This window comes from Columba livia, chromosome 4, assembly GCF_036013475.1.
Source record: "Columba livia isolate bColLiv1 breed racing homer chromosome 4, bColLiv1.pat.W.v2, whole genome shotgun sequence".
In the NCBI taxonomy this organism is placed as follows: Eukaryota; Metazoa; Chordata; class Aves; order Columbiformes; family Columbidae; genus Columba; species Columba livia.
Window position 1 is genome coordinate 72,559,505 of NC_088605.1, and position 18,016 is coordinate 72,577,520.

At 37.4% G+C, this 18,016-nt stretch overlaps 2 protein-coding genes across 8 annotated transcripts in view; both read right to left on the reverse strand.

Moving 5' to 3' along the window:
• The window catches only part of NPNT (nephronectin), a 64,071-nt gene extending 53,042 nt beyond the window's left edge, over positions 1-11,029 (reverse strand). For 2 of the 3 annotated variants that reach the window (XM_065062802.1, XM_021282961.2), the window contains exon 1: positions 9,403-9,693. In XM_065062802.1, coding sequence (XP_064918874.1) covers positions 9,403-9,410 — 8 coding nt within the window. In that variant the 5' untranslated portion in view covers positions 9,411-9,693. Of the gene's footprint in view, positions 1-9,402; positions 9,694-9,826 lie in introns of those variants that run through there. The other variant, XM_065062799.1, reaches the window with a different exon arrangement.
• Positions 10,136-18,016, reverse strand: part of GSTCD (glutathione S-transferase C-terminal domain containing) — a 51,663-nt gene continuing 43,782 nt past the window's right edge. For all 5 annotated transcript variants that reach the window (XM_065062804.1, XM_021282954.2, XM_065062805.1 and 2 more), the window contains 2 exons: positions 14,909-14,978; positions 10,136-11,219 (listed from right to left, as the gene is read on the reverse strand). In XM_065062804.1, coding sequence (XP_064918876.1) covers positions 11,083-11,219; positions 14,909-14,978 — 207 coding nt within the window. In that variant the 3' untranslated portion in view covers positions 10,136-11,082. The remainder of the gene's footprint in view (positions 11,220-14,908; positions 14,979-18,016) is intronic.

Here is an 18,016-nt window from a genome sequence, read left to right on the forward strand (position 1 = left end):
TGTCCACATTATCCATTTTTGTACCAAAGGTGGATATGGGGAATATGAATGATAATCCCCCAAATTTAACATTACTCTGTTTGTTAGGGAGTCAGTCTACTTGGCCTCACTTGGAACACAATCACTATATGCAGAAAAATCTGCAAGTGATGCAAAAAATATCATCAGGATGGTGAGGGACAGCACAGCCAGCTTCAAAAATGGTGCTAAACTGCCTGCACTAATCGCAGCCTTGGACATCCTGCACCTCTCAGTGATGCTGGAGATGAAGGGGATTCAACTGCTGGAAAACATGGGCTTGAGAAAGTTCTTTGTGGACAAGACCAGAAATGACATGGCATCGATCCCTGCTGCAGGCAAGCAACAGGGTTGAATTGGCGTGAGTTCTGCATGTGAGTGAAATAATTGGGAATGCCTTTGTAGACTGAGCAGGCAAACATGCACACAGCCCCTCAGCCTGCATGCAAAAGGGAGAAAGAGAAGAAAGCTTTAGGAACCTGTTGAATGAATGACCGACAAACTTATGCACTCAGTGTGATTGTCAGCACTGACTAGAATGCCCACACCACCACATTAGCATCATTATCTACTTCAGGTTGTTTCAACCAGTTAGTTCTCATTATTCAGTGCTCTAGTTCAGTCAGCCTCTGAGAAAGCCTCACATCAAACTAGCTGGGTTTGGTGAAAAGGAAGTAGGACTAAGTTTCCTAAGGAGCCTGGCTTAGTCATGCTTCTGTAACAGCATTTTCCACATAATCTTTGTAAGGTCCTACTGTTCCAGTAATACATTGAGTCCAATACAACTCCTATAGCTTTATGTGATGTGTTTTGCAGATTGTACTACAGTTCTTCATGTCCAGTTTTACACTATGCATCCCATTTCTGACGCTGTCTCTTCTCCTCTGGAGACCAGACACTTAAACACAAGAAAAACCTTCTATACATCACTAATACACTGTCACCTAAAGTACCATCATCTCCAGGGGCTACATGCACTTAGCAGTCAGAGTGAAGAGACCAGAACCGACGCACAAACAAGACATTTAGCCTGACTGGAAATTACCAAAGAAATATTAATTATATGGCAAGAAAATACACATATTGGGCAACACTCAGAATCAACAGTGTACCATCTCCTTCATGGGAAAAAAGTGCATAAAAGCCTTTGTTCAACAATCTTAAAGGCTGATGACAGATTATTTAAAAAAAATAAATCACAAAGCAAAAATCAAATCACCAGATAACTATCTACAACTAAAAGAAAATACACATAAAACAAAACAGGAAAAGAGTCCCATATGTCATACGGAAGATAACTATACAGAAAAGCTGTTATGAATCAAACAGCCACAAGTACGTGAGCTGAAACCAAACTTAACATCACATTTTCTGCTGTAAGTGTAACAACAGAAAAAGGCAACATTAACAGAAGAGATCTCCATGAAGATGTTCTTCACCACAGTTCTAATGTAAACCGATTTGAATCATACAGAACAGTTGGCCTGCTTATTACCTGTAATAATTATCAACTTCACATAGTTTTCTTTTTCATGAGCCCAGACTGCAAGCTAGGACTTCTTGGGCTACGTAAGCATTTTAACATATAAGAACAGCCATAAATTGGCCTGACAAGTTACTGGAATTGTCTTTAGCACAAAAGAAGAAAATCTACTGCAGCACAGATTCATTTGTTTCTGCTCATGAAATATACTCCTCACAGCAAGAAATACACTGGGAGATGCAGAACCAGAAGGAAATGATTTACAGTAGCCTAAGATATCAGCATAGACTGTCACACTGTTTTTGTAACTTTGTTTTTCCCCATGCCTTGGGCTCATTGCCAATATCAGACAAAGAAAAAAGCAGGAGGTCCATATATTAATACAGGTATGCTGTAATTTATAAATTATAAAAATGACTTTCCAGAGAGAAATGATCAAGTATTACTTTAACATAACCCTTTGGATTTTCTTTTTCTTACTGAACCTGAAATGTTACACTAATTCTGGCAAATAGAGAATAAATCAGCTCAAAATATATCCATCACTCAGGGTCCTGGTTTTTCCCTCTGTTTCATTTGGTTTCAGGTGCTGTAACTTTGCTCACCTGAGCTGAGCTACAGCTGTGTAATGAGATGTATCCTCTGCTACTGATTGCTGATAAATTGACATAGAACTACTTATATAAATGAGTTTAAATTGCAGTTCTCAAAGGGAAAATGGGTTTGTCTAATTAACTGAATTCCTTATTTAATTTCAATCTTGTTTTGACATACAGAAAACTCCTAGTACATTCTGAGACTCCGAGGGGGACTAGTAGGCAAGAAAACCTACCGTGCATGCTCTGAGGGAGAGTTTTCATATAGTTATTATTTTGTTGACTCAGCTCCACTGTTCAACTCTATGTAACTGCAATCTCTGAAAGAACTTTCAGAAGTTAAAAGCGTGGACAGCTGATTATTTGTATCGCTGTTTCACAGAATCACAGAACGGTTGAGGTTAGAAGGGATCTCTGTAGATCATCTGGTCCAAGCCCTCTCCTCAAGCATGGTCACCTACAGCTGGTTGTCCAGGACCATGTCCAGGCAGCTTTTGAATAGCTCCAAGGATGGAGACTCCACAAGGGTGGAAAACCCAATGCCAGTGCTCAGCCACCCTCACAGTGAAAAAGCGTTTCCTGAAGTTCAGATGGAATCTTCTGTGCTTCACTTTGTGTCCATTGCCTCTTCAATAAAGTTTTCGTTATGTTTTAAGTTAAAACCAAAAAAGATCTGATAGAGGCATAGTGTGGTAATAGTTGAATGAAGCACAGGACTGGAATGATGATTATTGCACAGCTGGCTGCTTGAGAGCCTTTCAATGCCTTTCAGCATCACAGATTTTGTTTGTGGTTTTCATTAGGTAGGATTTGAGAGACTAAAACGTGCATGAAATTCATGTCTTCGGAATACATTGTGAGAGATAAGAGGATGGAAAAGATTTAAGATGGGTTTAAGTGCTCAGTATGAAAGGAAATGAAGCAGTTCCAGGGTTATCTACAGGGTTTGGTAGACAGTTACTCATTCTTCTACATTCTGCTAAAAAATGCAGTAACATTCAATTTTACTTTGTACTATATTCTTCTTGAAGATTGAAAAACAGTAAGGTAGTCCAAATAACACTTCTAAAGACTTCTAGGGGTTTTCAAGGATATCTTTTGAAAGGAGACAATAAATTTGGGATTCAGTTTTAAAATGCAATTCGATACAGACCTCCAACTGATGAAATAAACCAGAATTTTTCTGAGCTGCAGCTTTTATAAGGTAGAGAAATACAATCGTTCCAGCTGAGATGAACTGGGTGCAAACTAGAAGCTTTTTCTATCAGTGATGAAGATACTCCGAAGAAGGGAAAGTGAGAAAATTTCAGGAATAGAAACCAAATTGTAATGGTTAGCATGAAAGGAGAGGGGAAACCTAAGAAAGAGACTGGAACAAATCTGTCGACGATTATAAAAACTGGTTTGCAGACCATATCAAAACATTCTAGGACAAATGGAAAACAGTCCAAATTTTAAAGGGCCCTGTAGAGCTTTAAACAGCAGAATCCACACGTTACAAAATTAATGACAAAATTAATGAACAGTTCTATGGACAGACAGAAGATACAACTAGGACAAAGTGATAAAAGTTGGTTCCTGTCACATTTCAGAAACTAAATTTTATTCCTGTCTTTTTAGTTCTAATACATAAATAACCATGAGAGAGAACTACGCTTGGTCAAATAGGGAAAGTATTAGAGTTGAAAAGACAGCTGGGAAAGTGTCAATGAAAAGCTTTATCTTCTTTCAAGAACTATAGTCTGAACTATTCTGAAATATTTTGCAATAATATGAATAGTGTAAAAGCTGCACCTTTAAACTGACACACTGTCAGCTCTCAAAGACAGAGAGAAGCTAGCCAGATAAATGAGGTGTCATTTCTCCTTTTGGTGCAGTTAAAGAATGTCAGCTTCCCATCAGAAAATTCGACTGTCAAGCTTGCACAGTACTCAGATTCTACTTTTACTGAAACTAAAGGCAATGATCATGTAAGGAAAAGGGAATACATTTTAAACAAGTTAAATCAGGAAGCAAAGGAAGTCCACTTAAACGATCAGATTTGCTTGTACTGTAAATGACATTAAGGATGCTAACCTTTAGTTCCTGGCTCCCAGAAGTTTATAATTTGGGGATTCAAACCAACAAATATTTGAACCCACACCTAGGTATAATGAACTTTTAGTTAATCTATGAATCATATCCCCAATATTAACAGCATTACTGACATGAATAAAACGTTAGATGTGCACACTTGTCAGGCAACTCTCTACATTACACACAGCCTCAAAGAACGCTCCACCGCTGTGCACTAGGGACACGCTTCATCAAGGAGAGAGGTTATAGAAATGTAGAGTTCTCCTGTATGTCAAAGCCTGACTGATTTTTTCACTCTTCACACCATGACAGCACAACAGGGTCTGGAGTATAGCTTAGAATTAAACTAGCATTGCCTGGCATTTGCTGCTTTGAGTAATTTCTTCCTGCTTGGCTCATTGATGACACCTTCAGCTTTTATTTTCTTGGTTCAAACCAGACACTGAGTAAAGAAAGGTATTTTCTACTCTTTCTCAATGTGTGGAAGGTACATACAACCAGGAGAGCCAGAGAGCACTCATAGAAAACCTGCCGTGCTTCATGTAAGGCATGAGTCTAGGGGACTTGATCACCCAGGAATAAAGTGTTACTGTTCAAAAACAGTTTGACAGCAATAGCTTAAAAACTTTGTCTTACTACTTTCTGCACTTCATTGACTCTTCCCTGTAGAAAAAGGTAGGAATTGAGTCATTGAAATTTTGTACACACATATGGCTACATTTTCATGGTTAACATGACATTTGGAAAGACAGTAACATTCTTCAAGATCAGATATACAAGACCAACTATCTTGAAAGATTTTAAACTATACTTTCTAGTGATCTCTACATAGTGCAGCAAATTCAGAATAAGGATGGTAGACACAGAATGGTGCTGCGTGTTATCCTCAGAACTTGAATGCTCCCGCTTCTTTCAGGCAAAGTGCTAAAAACAAATTAAGTAGATTATTTATGTCCATCAGGTTGACAGTATACGTGTCAATAGCATTTATTCTTTTAACAGCAGCTATTGTGTATACTAATATATAGATATCCTACCAATGTAAGATTATCAAGAGCTAAAAACAACTGCAGTTGCATATTCTCTCAGTAAGGATTATTCAGCTGGAATATGTTTAACTTTAGAGGGCTTTTTGGTATTTATTACAGAGCATAGAAAAGTAATCCAATTGTAATAAAGATTCATAAACTAACCAAAAGTTTCAAATTGCATAATTGCTTTAAATAACTTTTAAAAGGATTTTCTTTTCCAGACTCATATTATACTTCGAACATGAAATGTTACTCCAACATGGATGAGGTATCTATTTATAACCTAATGTTTGGTTGTAATGGTCAAATGCAAAAAAGAGGAATTGAATGTTTACTTTAGCCTTGATTTTCATCCAATACTTTGTGTAATTTACCCTGAAATTCTAATTATATCCCTCTATACAAGCACTGCAAATATGAAAACTGAGAGGAAAACCTACTTGGTAGAGCTTTTTTCCCCTCTTCTTTTTCCAAAGTAAAGAGATGCTTGCGGTCAAATTACTTAATGAAAAGAATTCAGTGTGTCAGCAATCATCCCAACAAAGAAAACATGTCCATTTACAGTATTGTTTAACTATTTCTATAGTCGGTGACCGCATGAAATGGGTATTTGAATAGGAACATGCCAGTTGAATAAAAAGAACCTTCATGGGTGCCAAACATTAGCTATTTCTACAAAGCCAGCTAAAAGCATGCAAAAGCAATGTGCAAAATTACACACACGTACTATAACCACCAGCTTCTTCGGCAACATGAGTAGTCTATAACTGATGTGATTTTGCTTAAGAAAGTAACGTCAATAAAACACACGAGGAGTTATTACCAGCCCATTATGTCACCATCCAAATTTATATTGAACCACAGCCATGTATATGCATTATAGCTCAGGAAGTGCAGCACAGCAGGGGTACGAAAATGGGTATCTATTCATGAACGAAATCTACAGTTTATGCTGAAGTACCTGAAAAATCATGTCAGCTGGGCAAAAACCATAATAACCAGAAGCTGTGCAGTTCAGCAGCCTTTCAGTGGTCAGAGAATAAAAGTTAATTTTCAGAAGGCAGGCAGTGCAGACCTCAATTAAAGGAAGGCGCCTGGAATTTGCAACAGTGAATCAGAACTTTGATTCTTCTGGTTGCCAACAGTGGTCCAGACTGGAGGCCTCTGAGAAAGGAGTGATTATGTTTTTAGTGAACAGCAGTTGGCTCGAAGTTCTTGGCTTAGGTTCTAAAACATGAGGCTTCCATCCCCCATGATCCTTCCCTACCATCTATTTTAACTATGGATAACTTCATTATCCTTATTTTAAAAACCTCTATTTAAAACCTGGCTTGGTGATAGTTTGTCATGGGAAATTCCATTGTCTGAATATAGATGCCACAAAGAAACATGCATGTTATAAACAAGATCACTTAACTTTAAACTTACAAACTTACTGGCACCCCTAGAGTTCTACACCAAGTTGGCTATGTTATCCCAGACCACCACTTTTGTATTTTCTTTGCAAAATAATTTGATTCTTTGTATACAAGCTATTAACGTCACCTACATTATTTTCTTCACCTTATGCTTGTGTTTTAATATGTATTTTTTATAGACTAAATGCAACCAAATAGTAGGTCAGTTTGTCATTAAAAAAACACAGAAACAGCTCTTACATCTATCAATTCAAACAGCCATAGATAACCCAGAAATGTTCCACGGTCCAGGAAATACCAGATGAAAAACCTCTCTACAAACAAATGGGAGGGGTAAGGAAACGAAGTTGCTAAAGAGAGTGAGTTCCACAGCTGGAATATCTCAAATAACCATCCTCCATGCAATTCACTCTTCCCTATTTACACCCCCTGGTCTTCTCCACACGCCTGCACCAAAAGTACCCTGGCTGTCTTAAAAATATTAGGCTAAAACATCTGATAAAAGTCAGATGTGCCACAGCAGAGTGGTTATTATGTGGTTTCTTGTTCTTTTATTTTTTTTTTAATGAGTGAAGTTAATTTTAGACTTGTTCATGTTTATTTAATAGGGGAGAAAAGTGTACGCATTTCCTCCATGTTTAACATTTCCCATCATATCACAACCTTTTTCCTCCACTTAGGTGCTGTTTTCTAATACGAGCCCGCAGCAGTAGATAGGACACATCTGAGAGGACTGGGAGAGGTGGCTGGTATGATCATGAGGCTGCTCTTTATTGTCTTTGAGAAGCTGCGAAGCCCAGGTAGGCTCACCAATGATTTCTGAAAGGTAAATCTTACAGCAAGGACAACACAGGGAACTATATGCAGGTCACCCTCCCTTCCATCCCCAGGAAAATAAAAGAGCAAGGCCTCTTGGAACGCCTCCAACCTCCTAAGTCTACGATTTTCATCTAACTTTGTAGCCTCCTAATAAAAAAAGAGGTATCATGTCCCCACACAAGTGCTAAAACTACAGACATTCTCTCTCCTTTTCCTTATGTGCAACATCACTTTAGGAACATTTGTTCTGACACGTTAATCCCTAATCATGCCAAAATGACACATCTGTAACTGGAGTCATGCTGAGGCCTTTGACATGCTACTGTTTGGGGATGAACAAAATGACAGAAATCCATGGAAAAAACACCAAAAGTAAGAAACGCATCAAAAGTTGGGCAACAAGACAATGCCGGAGATAAGGGAAAGCTAATGTTTGAGTTTTCTGTTCCATAGCACAGATGAATTTAGTGTTGTATCGTTTACCTTTGATATGTATTTTCCTATTTATTACTTTGATTTAACAGAGCTGATTTTCCTTTGTCTCCTGTGTCCATGACTGGACAATTGCATTTCTCTTGAACATAAGCTTAGAATTACGTTACCGTAACTGAAGGTGTTTGAGCTACAACACAGTTGTACTTGCAACAGTTCAAAGTACAGTTACCTGCTCTATCTTCATAAATTCAAATATATATTCCTTCCAAAAGCCTCCAAATTCTCATTATAATGTGAAATGAAATGTTACAACACTCAATGTAGCAAATGCAATCAAATACAAATAAAAATGTTAAAAATGACCACAATCACAGAATAAAGGGCATGTTAAGTACTCTGGCATGTTATTTGAAATCGACAATTTAACAATCAGAAAAAGCCGTTAGCAGTTAAAAATATGTATGGAATGCTGTTCCAACACATGCGAAGTAAAGATGTGGGTTGGAAAACTAGCACTGGAGAGGGGAAAGTAAGAAAATGGGGAGCTGTAATAGCACACAAATAGGAAGATAAAATGGCAATCACTTAGGACTGGCAAAATAATTTCAATGCAAACTAAGTTTTTTGATGGATTAAAGTATACAAAAATACTAAAAACAGTTTCTGAAATTAGACTTCGGCTTTGGCACGTGAAGTGAACACAGCTCAGGAAAACTGCCTTTTTTCTGTATGCTATTTCTATTTCTAACCCTTTGGCAACTAGCAAGTTTTTTGCAACTATCCAATTTCATAATCACATACACAACATCGTAATTACTACTTTAGTTCTCACGTGTGTAAGATTCTCCGACTTCACCACTCATTTAATTGCACTCTGAAGGCAGACAGAACAGAGATCTTTTCTTTCTGAGCTTCACAAAACTTAACGCAATCCTCACCAACATACCAACATCATTAATGTTGATGAATGGATTCCAAACTCAAAAACGCATCCATCGAAAAGAAGGAATAATTTTAAAAAAAGCTGTATCAGGAGTAATATGATCAGCAATAAATTACTTCTATACTCCAATGTACTTGCTGTGAACTAAGAAAACACAGGTGGCAGAGAAGTATGTAGGTACAGCAGATCTAAAAAGCACAACAAATGATATTACATCAGCATGATGTCACCACATCAGCAGCATCTTTCAACCTTCAGATTTGTTAAGTGGGAAGCAATAATGGTTCTTCTCTGCAGGTGGTTTATCTATGCATTTTGATCAGTGGTAACGTAAATGTTTTATAAGATTTTCATGGTGAATCTAATAAAACTGGGTTGCAATACATCTTACATATGGTTGTCCCATATACAGGTGCAGAATTTTACAACCTGCTGATGAAATGCTTCCTTAGTGCTGAACCAATGGAGTCTCCACCGTGAGCATGTTTCTGTGGGAGCGGGACACGCGTGGCACAGCTCTCTGGGCTGTCACTGCATTGTTACGCTTTGGTACTTACATATGCCATGACCCGTCTCTACTTACATTCCCATGACTTGTATGTCTGCTCCATTCAGCAACTACCAGCTGTATCTCCCTGGGAAAATACAAAGGGCTCACTCCAGGTATTTTTTGTTCTAGCTCTGCATTCCATACCCGTTTTCCATTCTGCTGCATGCATGTCTACTGTAGCAACCTAGAGAATTTCAGAAGACACGTTTTATCACTCCAGAAATAGTATCTGGAGTTCTAAATAAAGTAATTTAACATGAATAATGATCAGAATTGACAAACCCTGAGTTATCTTTGAGCAAGTATAAGAGAAAATCCTGGAGGTAATTGGTATTGCCACATATTTTAAGTATACTATATATTCTTCTAACCTCCAGTTACTCCTCTAACTATAAAAAGTTGCAGAAAAGGTACTCTGTCATTATCTAAAGGTATATATTCATAGCTACATGCTCACCTTCCTGTTTCCAACTAAGTGTGCAGCTTCCCTTCAGTCTTCACATTTAGACCCTTTAGAGATAAGTTTCACGAAGAACAAAATATTTCAGAATCCTTCCTTTTCCTTCAATACCTATTGTTTTTAATTCTGTTTCCCACATGCACACGTTGATACTGACCACACTTCAGATATATTTAAATTAATCCATGGCAGAATTCATAAATGTATCAAACCCATAAGCATGCAGTAAAAATCTCATCAGGAGCTCTTTTCCGTTGTGTTAGTGTCAAAAGATGATTTTAAATTAGGGTAGAAAACTGCCTACTATTCAGAGCACAGAATATTTATTTTTGTTTTACAGTAACGTGACTGTGGCTGATCCTTTCTAATGGTTCCCCAACTGCAACATGGCTCAAATTTTAAACTGAATATAAAATCAATGAAGATGATGCATAGAGACACATGAACTGTCCTTAAAAATTTCTTCTGACATCACGTTTCTTGAGAATGTGAAGCAACACACTTCCATTAGCATTGGTGGCAGTGAAGTATCCATTTGCTGACATTGTCACTAGCTCCCGTTATCCGGTCAATGGATAATTAGAGGTTTGCTTTCTTTAACTAAAGACACTTTCAAATGCTTTGTTACAGAGCTCTTGTGTAATATTTAAAGAGAATTTTTAAGTCTTTTTAAAAGATTGGTAAGTTAGAATACATTTTTGGTATGCAGAATGATGCCCGAAGTATTCTGATGAACTTTTATTAAAAATCATCTTCCTCCAGCAGTGTGGTATTCTTCAGCAAGGCCAAGCCACCACCTGTTGCACAGCCTTCTTCATTAACACCTTAAATCTGATCTTTTCTGATGTGCACTGTTGGCTGATCACTGCTCTGCTTAGGAAGGCAAATCCAGTTTTGATCATGAATGCAATGTGAAAGCAGCCAAGACAGCTTTACTAAAAAGGAAATCACTTTCCCTTGAATAAGACCAACTCTTTTCTAAACCTTCACAGACAGATGACTCCATGCACAGTCATTAGATCCAGAAACTCCTCAGTAGAACCAAAAGCTGCCTAATGACACATTACAAGTACAGTTTGTGGTGCTCCACATGCAGTTCACTTTCTAGGCCTTTTTGTGCTGCTTCCTTTTCCAAACGCAGTGGCTTCAAGACGCGTGATGTCTGGTTCCCAGCTGTGCTTGTTGTATCTGCCAAATGTCATTATACACTGAAGATTTACGTTCAACTTCAAATCAAATGCAAGTTTCGCACTCTATGTAGGGATGCCCACAAGCATATTGTTCTTTGGAGAACAACTCTCTGGCTCCATAGATATAACCTGGACAGAGTAGTTGTGTTCTTCTGCAGCCCATGCCCGATCCAGATCCACAAGCCCCATACACTGCTTTCCTAAAACAAGAGCAAAGGAGAGCATGGAAACTCTTAAAATGTAGAACCAGTATCAGAAAAAATATACACTTTAATATTCAATGTTAGGAAAACACATCAGTAATTCATTTAAAAAATAAGTTCCAAATCCACTTAAAAAAACCACTATCTTATCTGTTTTATTTCAAATACACAGTCATTAATAGTTCTAAATCACATCTGCAACTTGTAACCCTCATTTAGCAAAGATCTTGAAAACGGTTATTAACTCTATATATGGAGAAATATAATAGGCACAACTATTTTTAAATATTCCCAAAACACAGAAAAATCCATATAAAATGTAAAAGCCACAGGAAGGAAAAAAAATGCCTAGTTTAGCCCTCAGCCTTCTGAATTGCCAAACTTCTATTCCCTTTAGAACCATAGCTATTTTCTTCCTGCACTTTAATCTAAAATTTGATTCAATATCAATAAAAGACTAAAATACCAAACAGTGATTCAGTGTAGTTGGTTTGAGACATATGAATGGTAACCGCTTATAAATACTCAATTACTAATGAAAACTAATCTTATCTCAGATTTACCTGAAGAAAAAATGGGAAGGATAAATTCAAGGGGGTTTTTTGCTTAGAAGTTTGTATTATGACGCAGCCAGGCCAAGATGATGAGGCCATTATCTTTACGTATTTACTCATTATAATAATTATGTTTTGAAATACAGAATTGATTTATCAATGGTATTTTCAGCAGGTTGAAACTCTCTTGCAAGGAAGATTTAGCACTTCCCCAAAATGTTTTACCACTCATAGTCACACAGTCTTAAGTCATGAACAAGGTACAATCCTGCATCAGTCTCAAAGCCAATGATTTTACCTCGTCCTGATAGAACTGTACAGATAAATATATTTGAGGGTCTACGTATCTTCTCCTTCTCAGCTGAATTCCTTAGTTACAAAGGAAATGCACTATTTTGACTTCACCAATGCTATGACATTTGGACTCTTTTTGTAGTTTGGAATTTGATTGGGGTAGTAACGGGGTAGGAGACAATTTAGAAATAAAATAATAAAGTTGAGCCTGGAAAAGAAATTTCCAACTGAGTCTTGTATGGATTTATATGTTGCAGGGAGAAATCACCAGTTTATATAGCCAACCAAGATGGATCTCTGTAAATTACTTCTTGTGGCACCATTCTACATTTGTAATTTCATAGAAAATCACATGTAGACACTCCAGCCACTGACGGCAATATAATTACTATTCAAAGTGTACACACTAAAGGGGTGTTGGGAGAGTCACATTTGGGGCCTGGTTCCGTAGGTTCTCTCAGTAAGACACTGTGAAATACATAGAACAGTTCTGTGATCAGATAGAATAAGTCAGGTGGGCTGTAGTGATGTTCACAACACCATCAATATGTTTGCACTCAGGTCCCACTGCTGCATCTAGTGGATCAAATACACACGTCTAGTGAAAATGGGAAGCAGAACTTTGTTCATTTAAGAGGGAATTGCGGTGTGTGGCGGAACTGGGTCCAGCTGCATATTTTTACATTCACAGATACTATAGAAATTGGTGAGAACTCCTTTGACAAACATACAGTTTCAGCCACGACAGTCATAGACAGAATGCCGCACTTTAGCACTTCAGGGGCTTACAGGCAACTAAACAAAATGATTTGTCACTTCACTGAAGCTGCATAAATTCAGTGGTAATTGCTAAAATACAGTTTACAATACAATCCTAAAATCTTCTAAAAGTAGCAGAATGAGTCATTTTGCCACCATTCACAACAGGGAAAATAAAGTCTCCATCTGTTCAAGAATATTTTCATTAAATGAAATCCACATAGTTTTCTCAATATCTGATCATGCATTGCACAGAATGAAATTATTATTATTATTATTATTATTAATAATAATAATAATGATAATAATAATCTCACTATGGCTGTAGCATTGATCTGATTCAATCTACAATTATTTGCAAGCAAAACCTAAAAGTACGTCAACAAGATTCCCATACCACAAGCACCAAAGCTGAAAAAGAACACTGAAATGGAAATGATCTTCACCAAAACAGATTAGCATTAACGGAACTTAAAGAAAAAATAACATTCCTTAAACCAGACAAAGTAATGGTGTAGGGGAAGGGAGAGGAATAAGATTTTGGTTGGTTTGTTTTTGTCGGAGTAAAGCATGGGAACAGTTAAATTTGTGAAAACAATTGCAGTTTCAGAGACAAAGAACAGGTAAAAGTTACAGTCTTTCAAAAAAGATTTTTGGGTCTTTTTCCAGTTTTCAGTCCACCTGGCAAGAAGCAGGAGACAAGGTGGGGTGGTACACTGGTAACTGAACACTGCCCTTTTTACACTTTTCTTTTTCAAATCCTATGATGATAGCTAATGAGCCAATAAATTTATTATAAAATAGACAGTTATCTCAGAATCTATGACTTTCTTCCTGTGTACTGAGCATAGGAACTACTTTAAATTCTTCAAATGAAGTATTTTAAAAACATTACGATTATTCGTTACTACCGCTTTAATATACTTTCTAAGTGTTTTTTGCAAGCCAAAAATGCACAGTTATATCCTGAGAGCTTGCAGACGCTTCTCTCTTTTCTCACCCAGAAGCTTTTTTATAGCTTCCATCAGAACATTAATACAAAAGGGCATAATATGCTCCTGTCTGGTAAGTCAAAGAATACTAGAATATTGCACATAACGAAGAAATCACTTTACTTATTCCAAATATTTGAAGTGTCATGTAATTTGCTGTCCTTGTGAGTAACGAATTTCCCACTATCTTAATGAGAGCTTCTTGCATTTCTTTTCCTCAGAAATCATTAACACCTGACCAAGAAACTAAAATCTCAGGGATCAGCTTGCTTTGGTTGTTAATTGTACAGGAACAACCCAACAGAAGGCAGCTGCTCTTACTCAGAATGGCAATAAATTACAAACCTGAAACAGAACTGATTACTGAAAGGTAAAAATTGAGTCATGCACTGCTGTAGCTCTAACATAAGTTTCCCTACAATGGGAAGGCTGGTACTCCAGATATAGGACTAAACCAAACCGTGTTCTTGGCAAAGTCTTCAGATTATAAATATTATTCATTGTTAAAAAAAAATAATCACAGAAAACCTGTGGGTTTTTTTAAAATTATTGCGATGATCCTAATAATGAGGTGGGCTAAATAGGTTTGTATGCTCTTAAGCCAGCCTGTACCAAAGCTGGTCCAGCCTCTGCAATTTAGCCTGATTGTTTCCAGCTGCCATTAGGTTTTGCCCTTCAAAGAGAGCTACAACAAACAATTACAAGCAGGACAAAGGGTGCATGCTGAAAATTACTATTACAGATAGTCTGTGCTTTTAATGTAAGATAAACCGGCAACAGAAGGATTTTAGTAAACTTTACAAAGGCTTCATTATTTTCAGAGAATGGTGGAAGAAAAGAAACAGGTGAAGCAACAAAACCCAGCAAAATGTAAATCATCTATCTCATATCGATAATTCTGAAAGAAGAAAAGTGTTTCTATACAGAACAGAACAGTAAGAGCTGAAATGTGAAGAAACTCCCATTTTCCAAGTGTTATGTGAAGACAGCAACTTAATGTCCTGTTCATACGCATTACTTTTTCCTTTATATATCAAGGTAAATTCATTACTGAGATAGTTTACACAACAGCTACAGAAATTCATACCAATTAGCCTGCGTTCAGGTGGAAGCTGAACAGCTGTCTGATCTGCAAATCTGCAAAGGACCATGTGCTCCTAGAAAGAAAAAAAGTAAAGAAATTTGCTCCAGTAGCATTTCCCTCTTCCAAATAAAGTAAGAAAAACATAATTAAATGTTTAGAAGTATCAAAAACGCTATCGTGTTGAAGCCTGTATTTGTAGAAAAATTATTTGTGGGCAAATCCTAAATTTTGATACTGCTGGGGCGTGCAAATTTGCATGTACATCAAGTGTTTGCAACCACAACCACATTTCTGCTAATGAGTGTTTCTTGCCAAATTTTCTCTAATTCTCTGCATCGGTTGAATTGGATACAACGTATACACATAGCGTTCTTCAAAGACATGTTGCAAACTAATTTTGCTTTCAATTACCGATGAGCAATATGTATTTCTTTTAGCAAAGTCAACATGGGGCAGCACCTCTGTACCAATAAGCAGCCGAGACAAAATTCTTAAATGGGTGATTTGAACTGTGGCACATTGTTCCCAAGCAGTGAGTTTGAATCCCAGAAGAATTACCTTGTGGGTCAAAATTCTTCTGCTCTGCTAAATCCATTCAGCCTCAACCCAAAAGATCCCAAAGGCAAAATGGATTGTGGAGGCAAAATACACCTGGCTGCGAATAGGAAAGCTTCCTACATCAAAATAAGCACAATTCACTTTCAAACTATCCCTGCTCCACTTTAAAGTTTCTGCAGAGGCTTCTAGAGAAGCTGCTGTTGATCTGTCCCTGTCTTGTCAGCCAAGGTGGGCTGCAGGCAGGCAGAATCCCATCCCCATTTGCCTTCAAACAGCCCTCGTGCTGTCAGAACAGCTTCTCAAGGCCCGGCCAAGCCAAGGAACACAAGTTAGCCAGATGGTGAAAGAAAACGCCTCGAAGGTGTAGCAGTGAAATTAATGCTCTGATGACAGCTGTGCTCTTTGGGACAGCTACAATATTAAGTACAGGACAGAGGAAATCAGAACCATTATAGAACTGTACAACATTCCCAAGTCTCCTATAATGTCATGGGGAGAAAATAGAAACAGACAACAGCAAAAAGTGCTCTGCTAAGCAAAGCTTCCAGAGCTACAGTTCTCAAAAAAAAGACATGTGTCTTGCATCAAAAAGAAAACTCCTTTTTTTTTTTCTTTTCCTTTAATTCTTGCCTGACATAGAATCACAATTGTAAGGATTTGGTTCCTTTAACAGATGGAGATATCAACTTCACCTAAGGATATTTCAGCTTCCTTCAGTATCCTCAATTAATGATACTTACCCTAGCTTTTTATTAAGGGGACATAAACATCCAGAAGTCTTTGTTTCACACAAAAAAATGAATGAAATCCCATCTTCATGTTAAATCAAGATGGTAACTCCCTCCATAGTACAATCCATCCAATCTATAAATTTAATAGATACCTGACCACAAAAAAGTTCGCCCAAATATTATAAAATAAAATATTATCACTACTTGGTACTCAAATATTAACCATTGAAATAAATCCACCATATGTTAAGGCACAGCTATTTGTTCCCTACTACAGCTCATTCACATGAAGGTTCGCAGCTCACAGCTCCATAAGAAATATGCAAACAAAATGAGAATATTTATAGCGTGTTTAGGACTTATACACGTTACACCTGGTCAGTTCAGTTCAAATATGGTTATTTTTGTAGTACAAAAGAGCTGAAAACATTAAACCCAGATCCGACTACTGGAGAATGGAGGAGGAGAGCCACAGGCAACGTGGCTGCTGTTGGGAGAGAAGAAGGAGCGACAGGCAGCTTGGGGAGAAAAAGAGGGATGCGGAGGAGAGGAAGAGGATCCGTGTTAGCACAGACCCCCTCAGCAGCCTTCAGACACCCAGCACAACCCAGCTCTTTGCAACATCAGGTCTCAGCTCATCCGACTAGAGCAGAGCCAAGGTAAAACCTGCACTGACTCTAATGCCTTGGCTTCCTACAGAGATGATCTAAAAAGTTAAACTAAGAGCTTAAGTTATGACTACATCATTTCCCCATGACACAGTTGTTAAATTGTCACATTCCCTGTTGGCAGAAATAATAAGAAAAGCATTTCTAAGATCATGAGGATAATAACTATAAACTGACCAAACTTTGTATGTGCATAAACAGTTAAATGACCTACAAGAACATCAGCGCCTTCAATTCCTATTAAGTTTTCTAAGCTGTACATGCAAAGTTATTCAGTTTTACTTTCCAGTTCTCCTATAGGGAAAGTGTCTTGACAAAGAGTCTCAAAATGTGTCATGGTAGAAATCTACGGCTATCATAACCTCATTCTTTGCAGCTATAAACTAATGAATTACAGCATAATGTCCTCATCAAAAAAGGTTTGGAATTGCCAGACTCCTGGATGTCTTTTTAGATCTCACTAAAATGAAAGATAAGAAATGAATTTAAAACAGGAACTGGAGGGGGGTGACACAGACAAAGTCTGGCTAACACATGGCAGCTTTGGCTACTAGCCAATAACCTGTAACAATTTATTAATATGAAATATAAAAATATATATAGCTAGAAGTATAACAAAAGTTATTTATAACTAGGATTATTTGAGGCACCAACCAGCCTAGACCATTTGTATAGACTCTTACATTATTAAGAGCAGCAATATTTTTTAGCATTGCCCTTGGCCCCTGTGCCCTTCTGCAACACAAATAATAAAATGCTGGAATTTCTACAGTGTTGACACACCTTGTGATTTAAGCCTCCATGGATCAACAGATTGAGAAAAAAAACTCATTGAGCTTTAATGACATTATACACACTATCCTATCTAAGCATCTTTGGCTCTATAATTGTCACCATCTCCCTCTGTACTGTCAACAGGTCTACTTTAAATAATACGTTAGCAAATAAACTTTTTCTGAACTGAAACTCCAGTTCTTCCTGATTATGTATTAGAAACATAGAAATGTCTTGAAAAGAATGCTAATCAAGGGAAAAGATAATGGCAGGTCCAAATCCACCCTGCTGCTTTTATCATCGTAATCTATGGCCACTTATTTCCATGTAAATTAACAAAGTGTACATAAACCAGACTGTCATGAAGATAAGATTAGTGT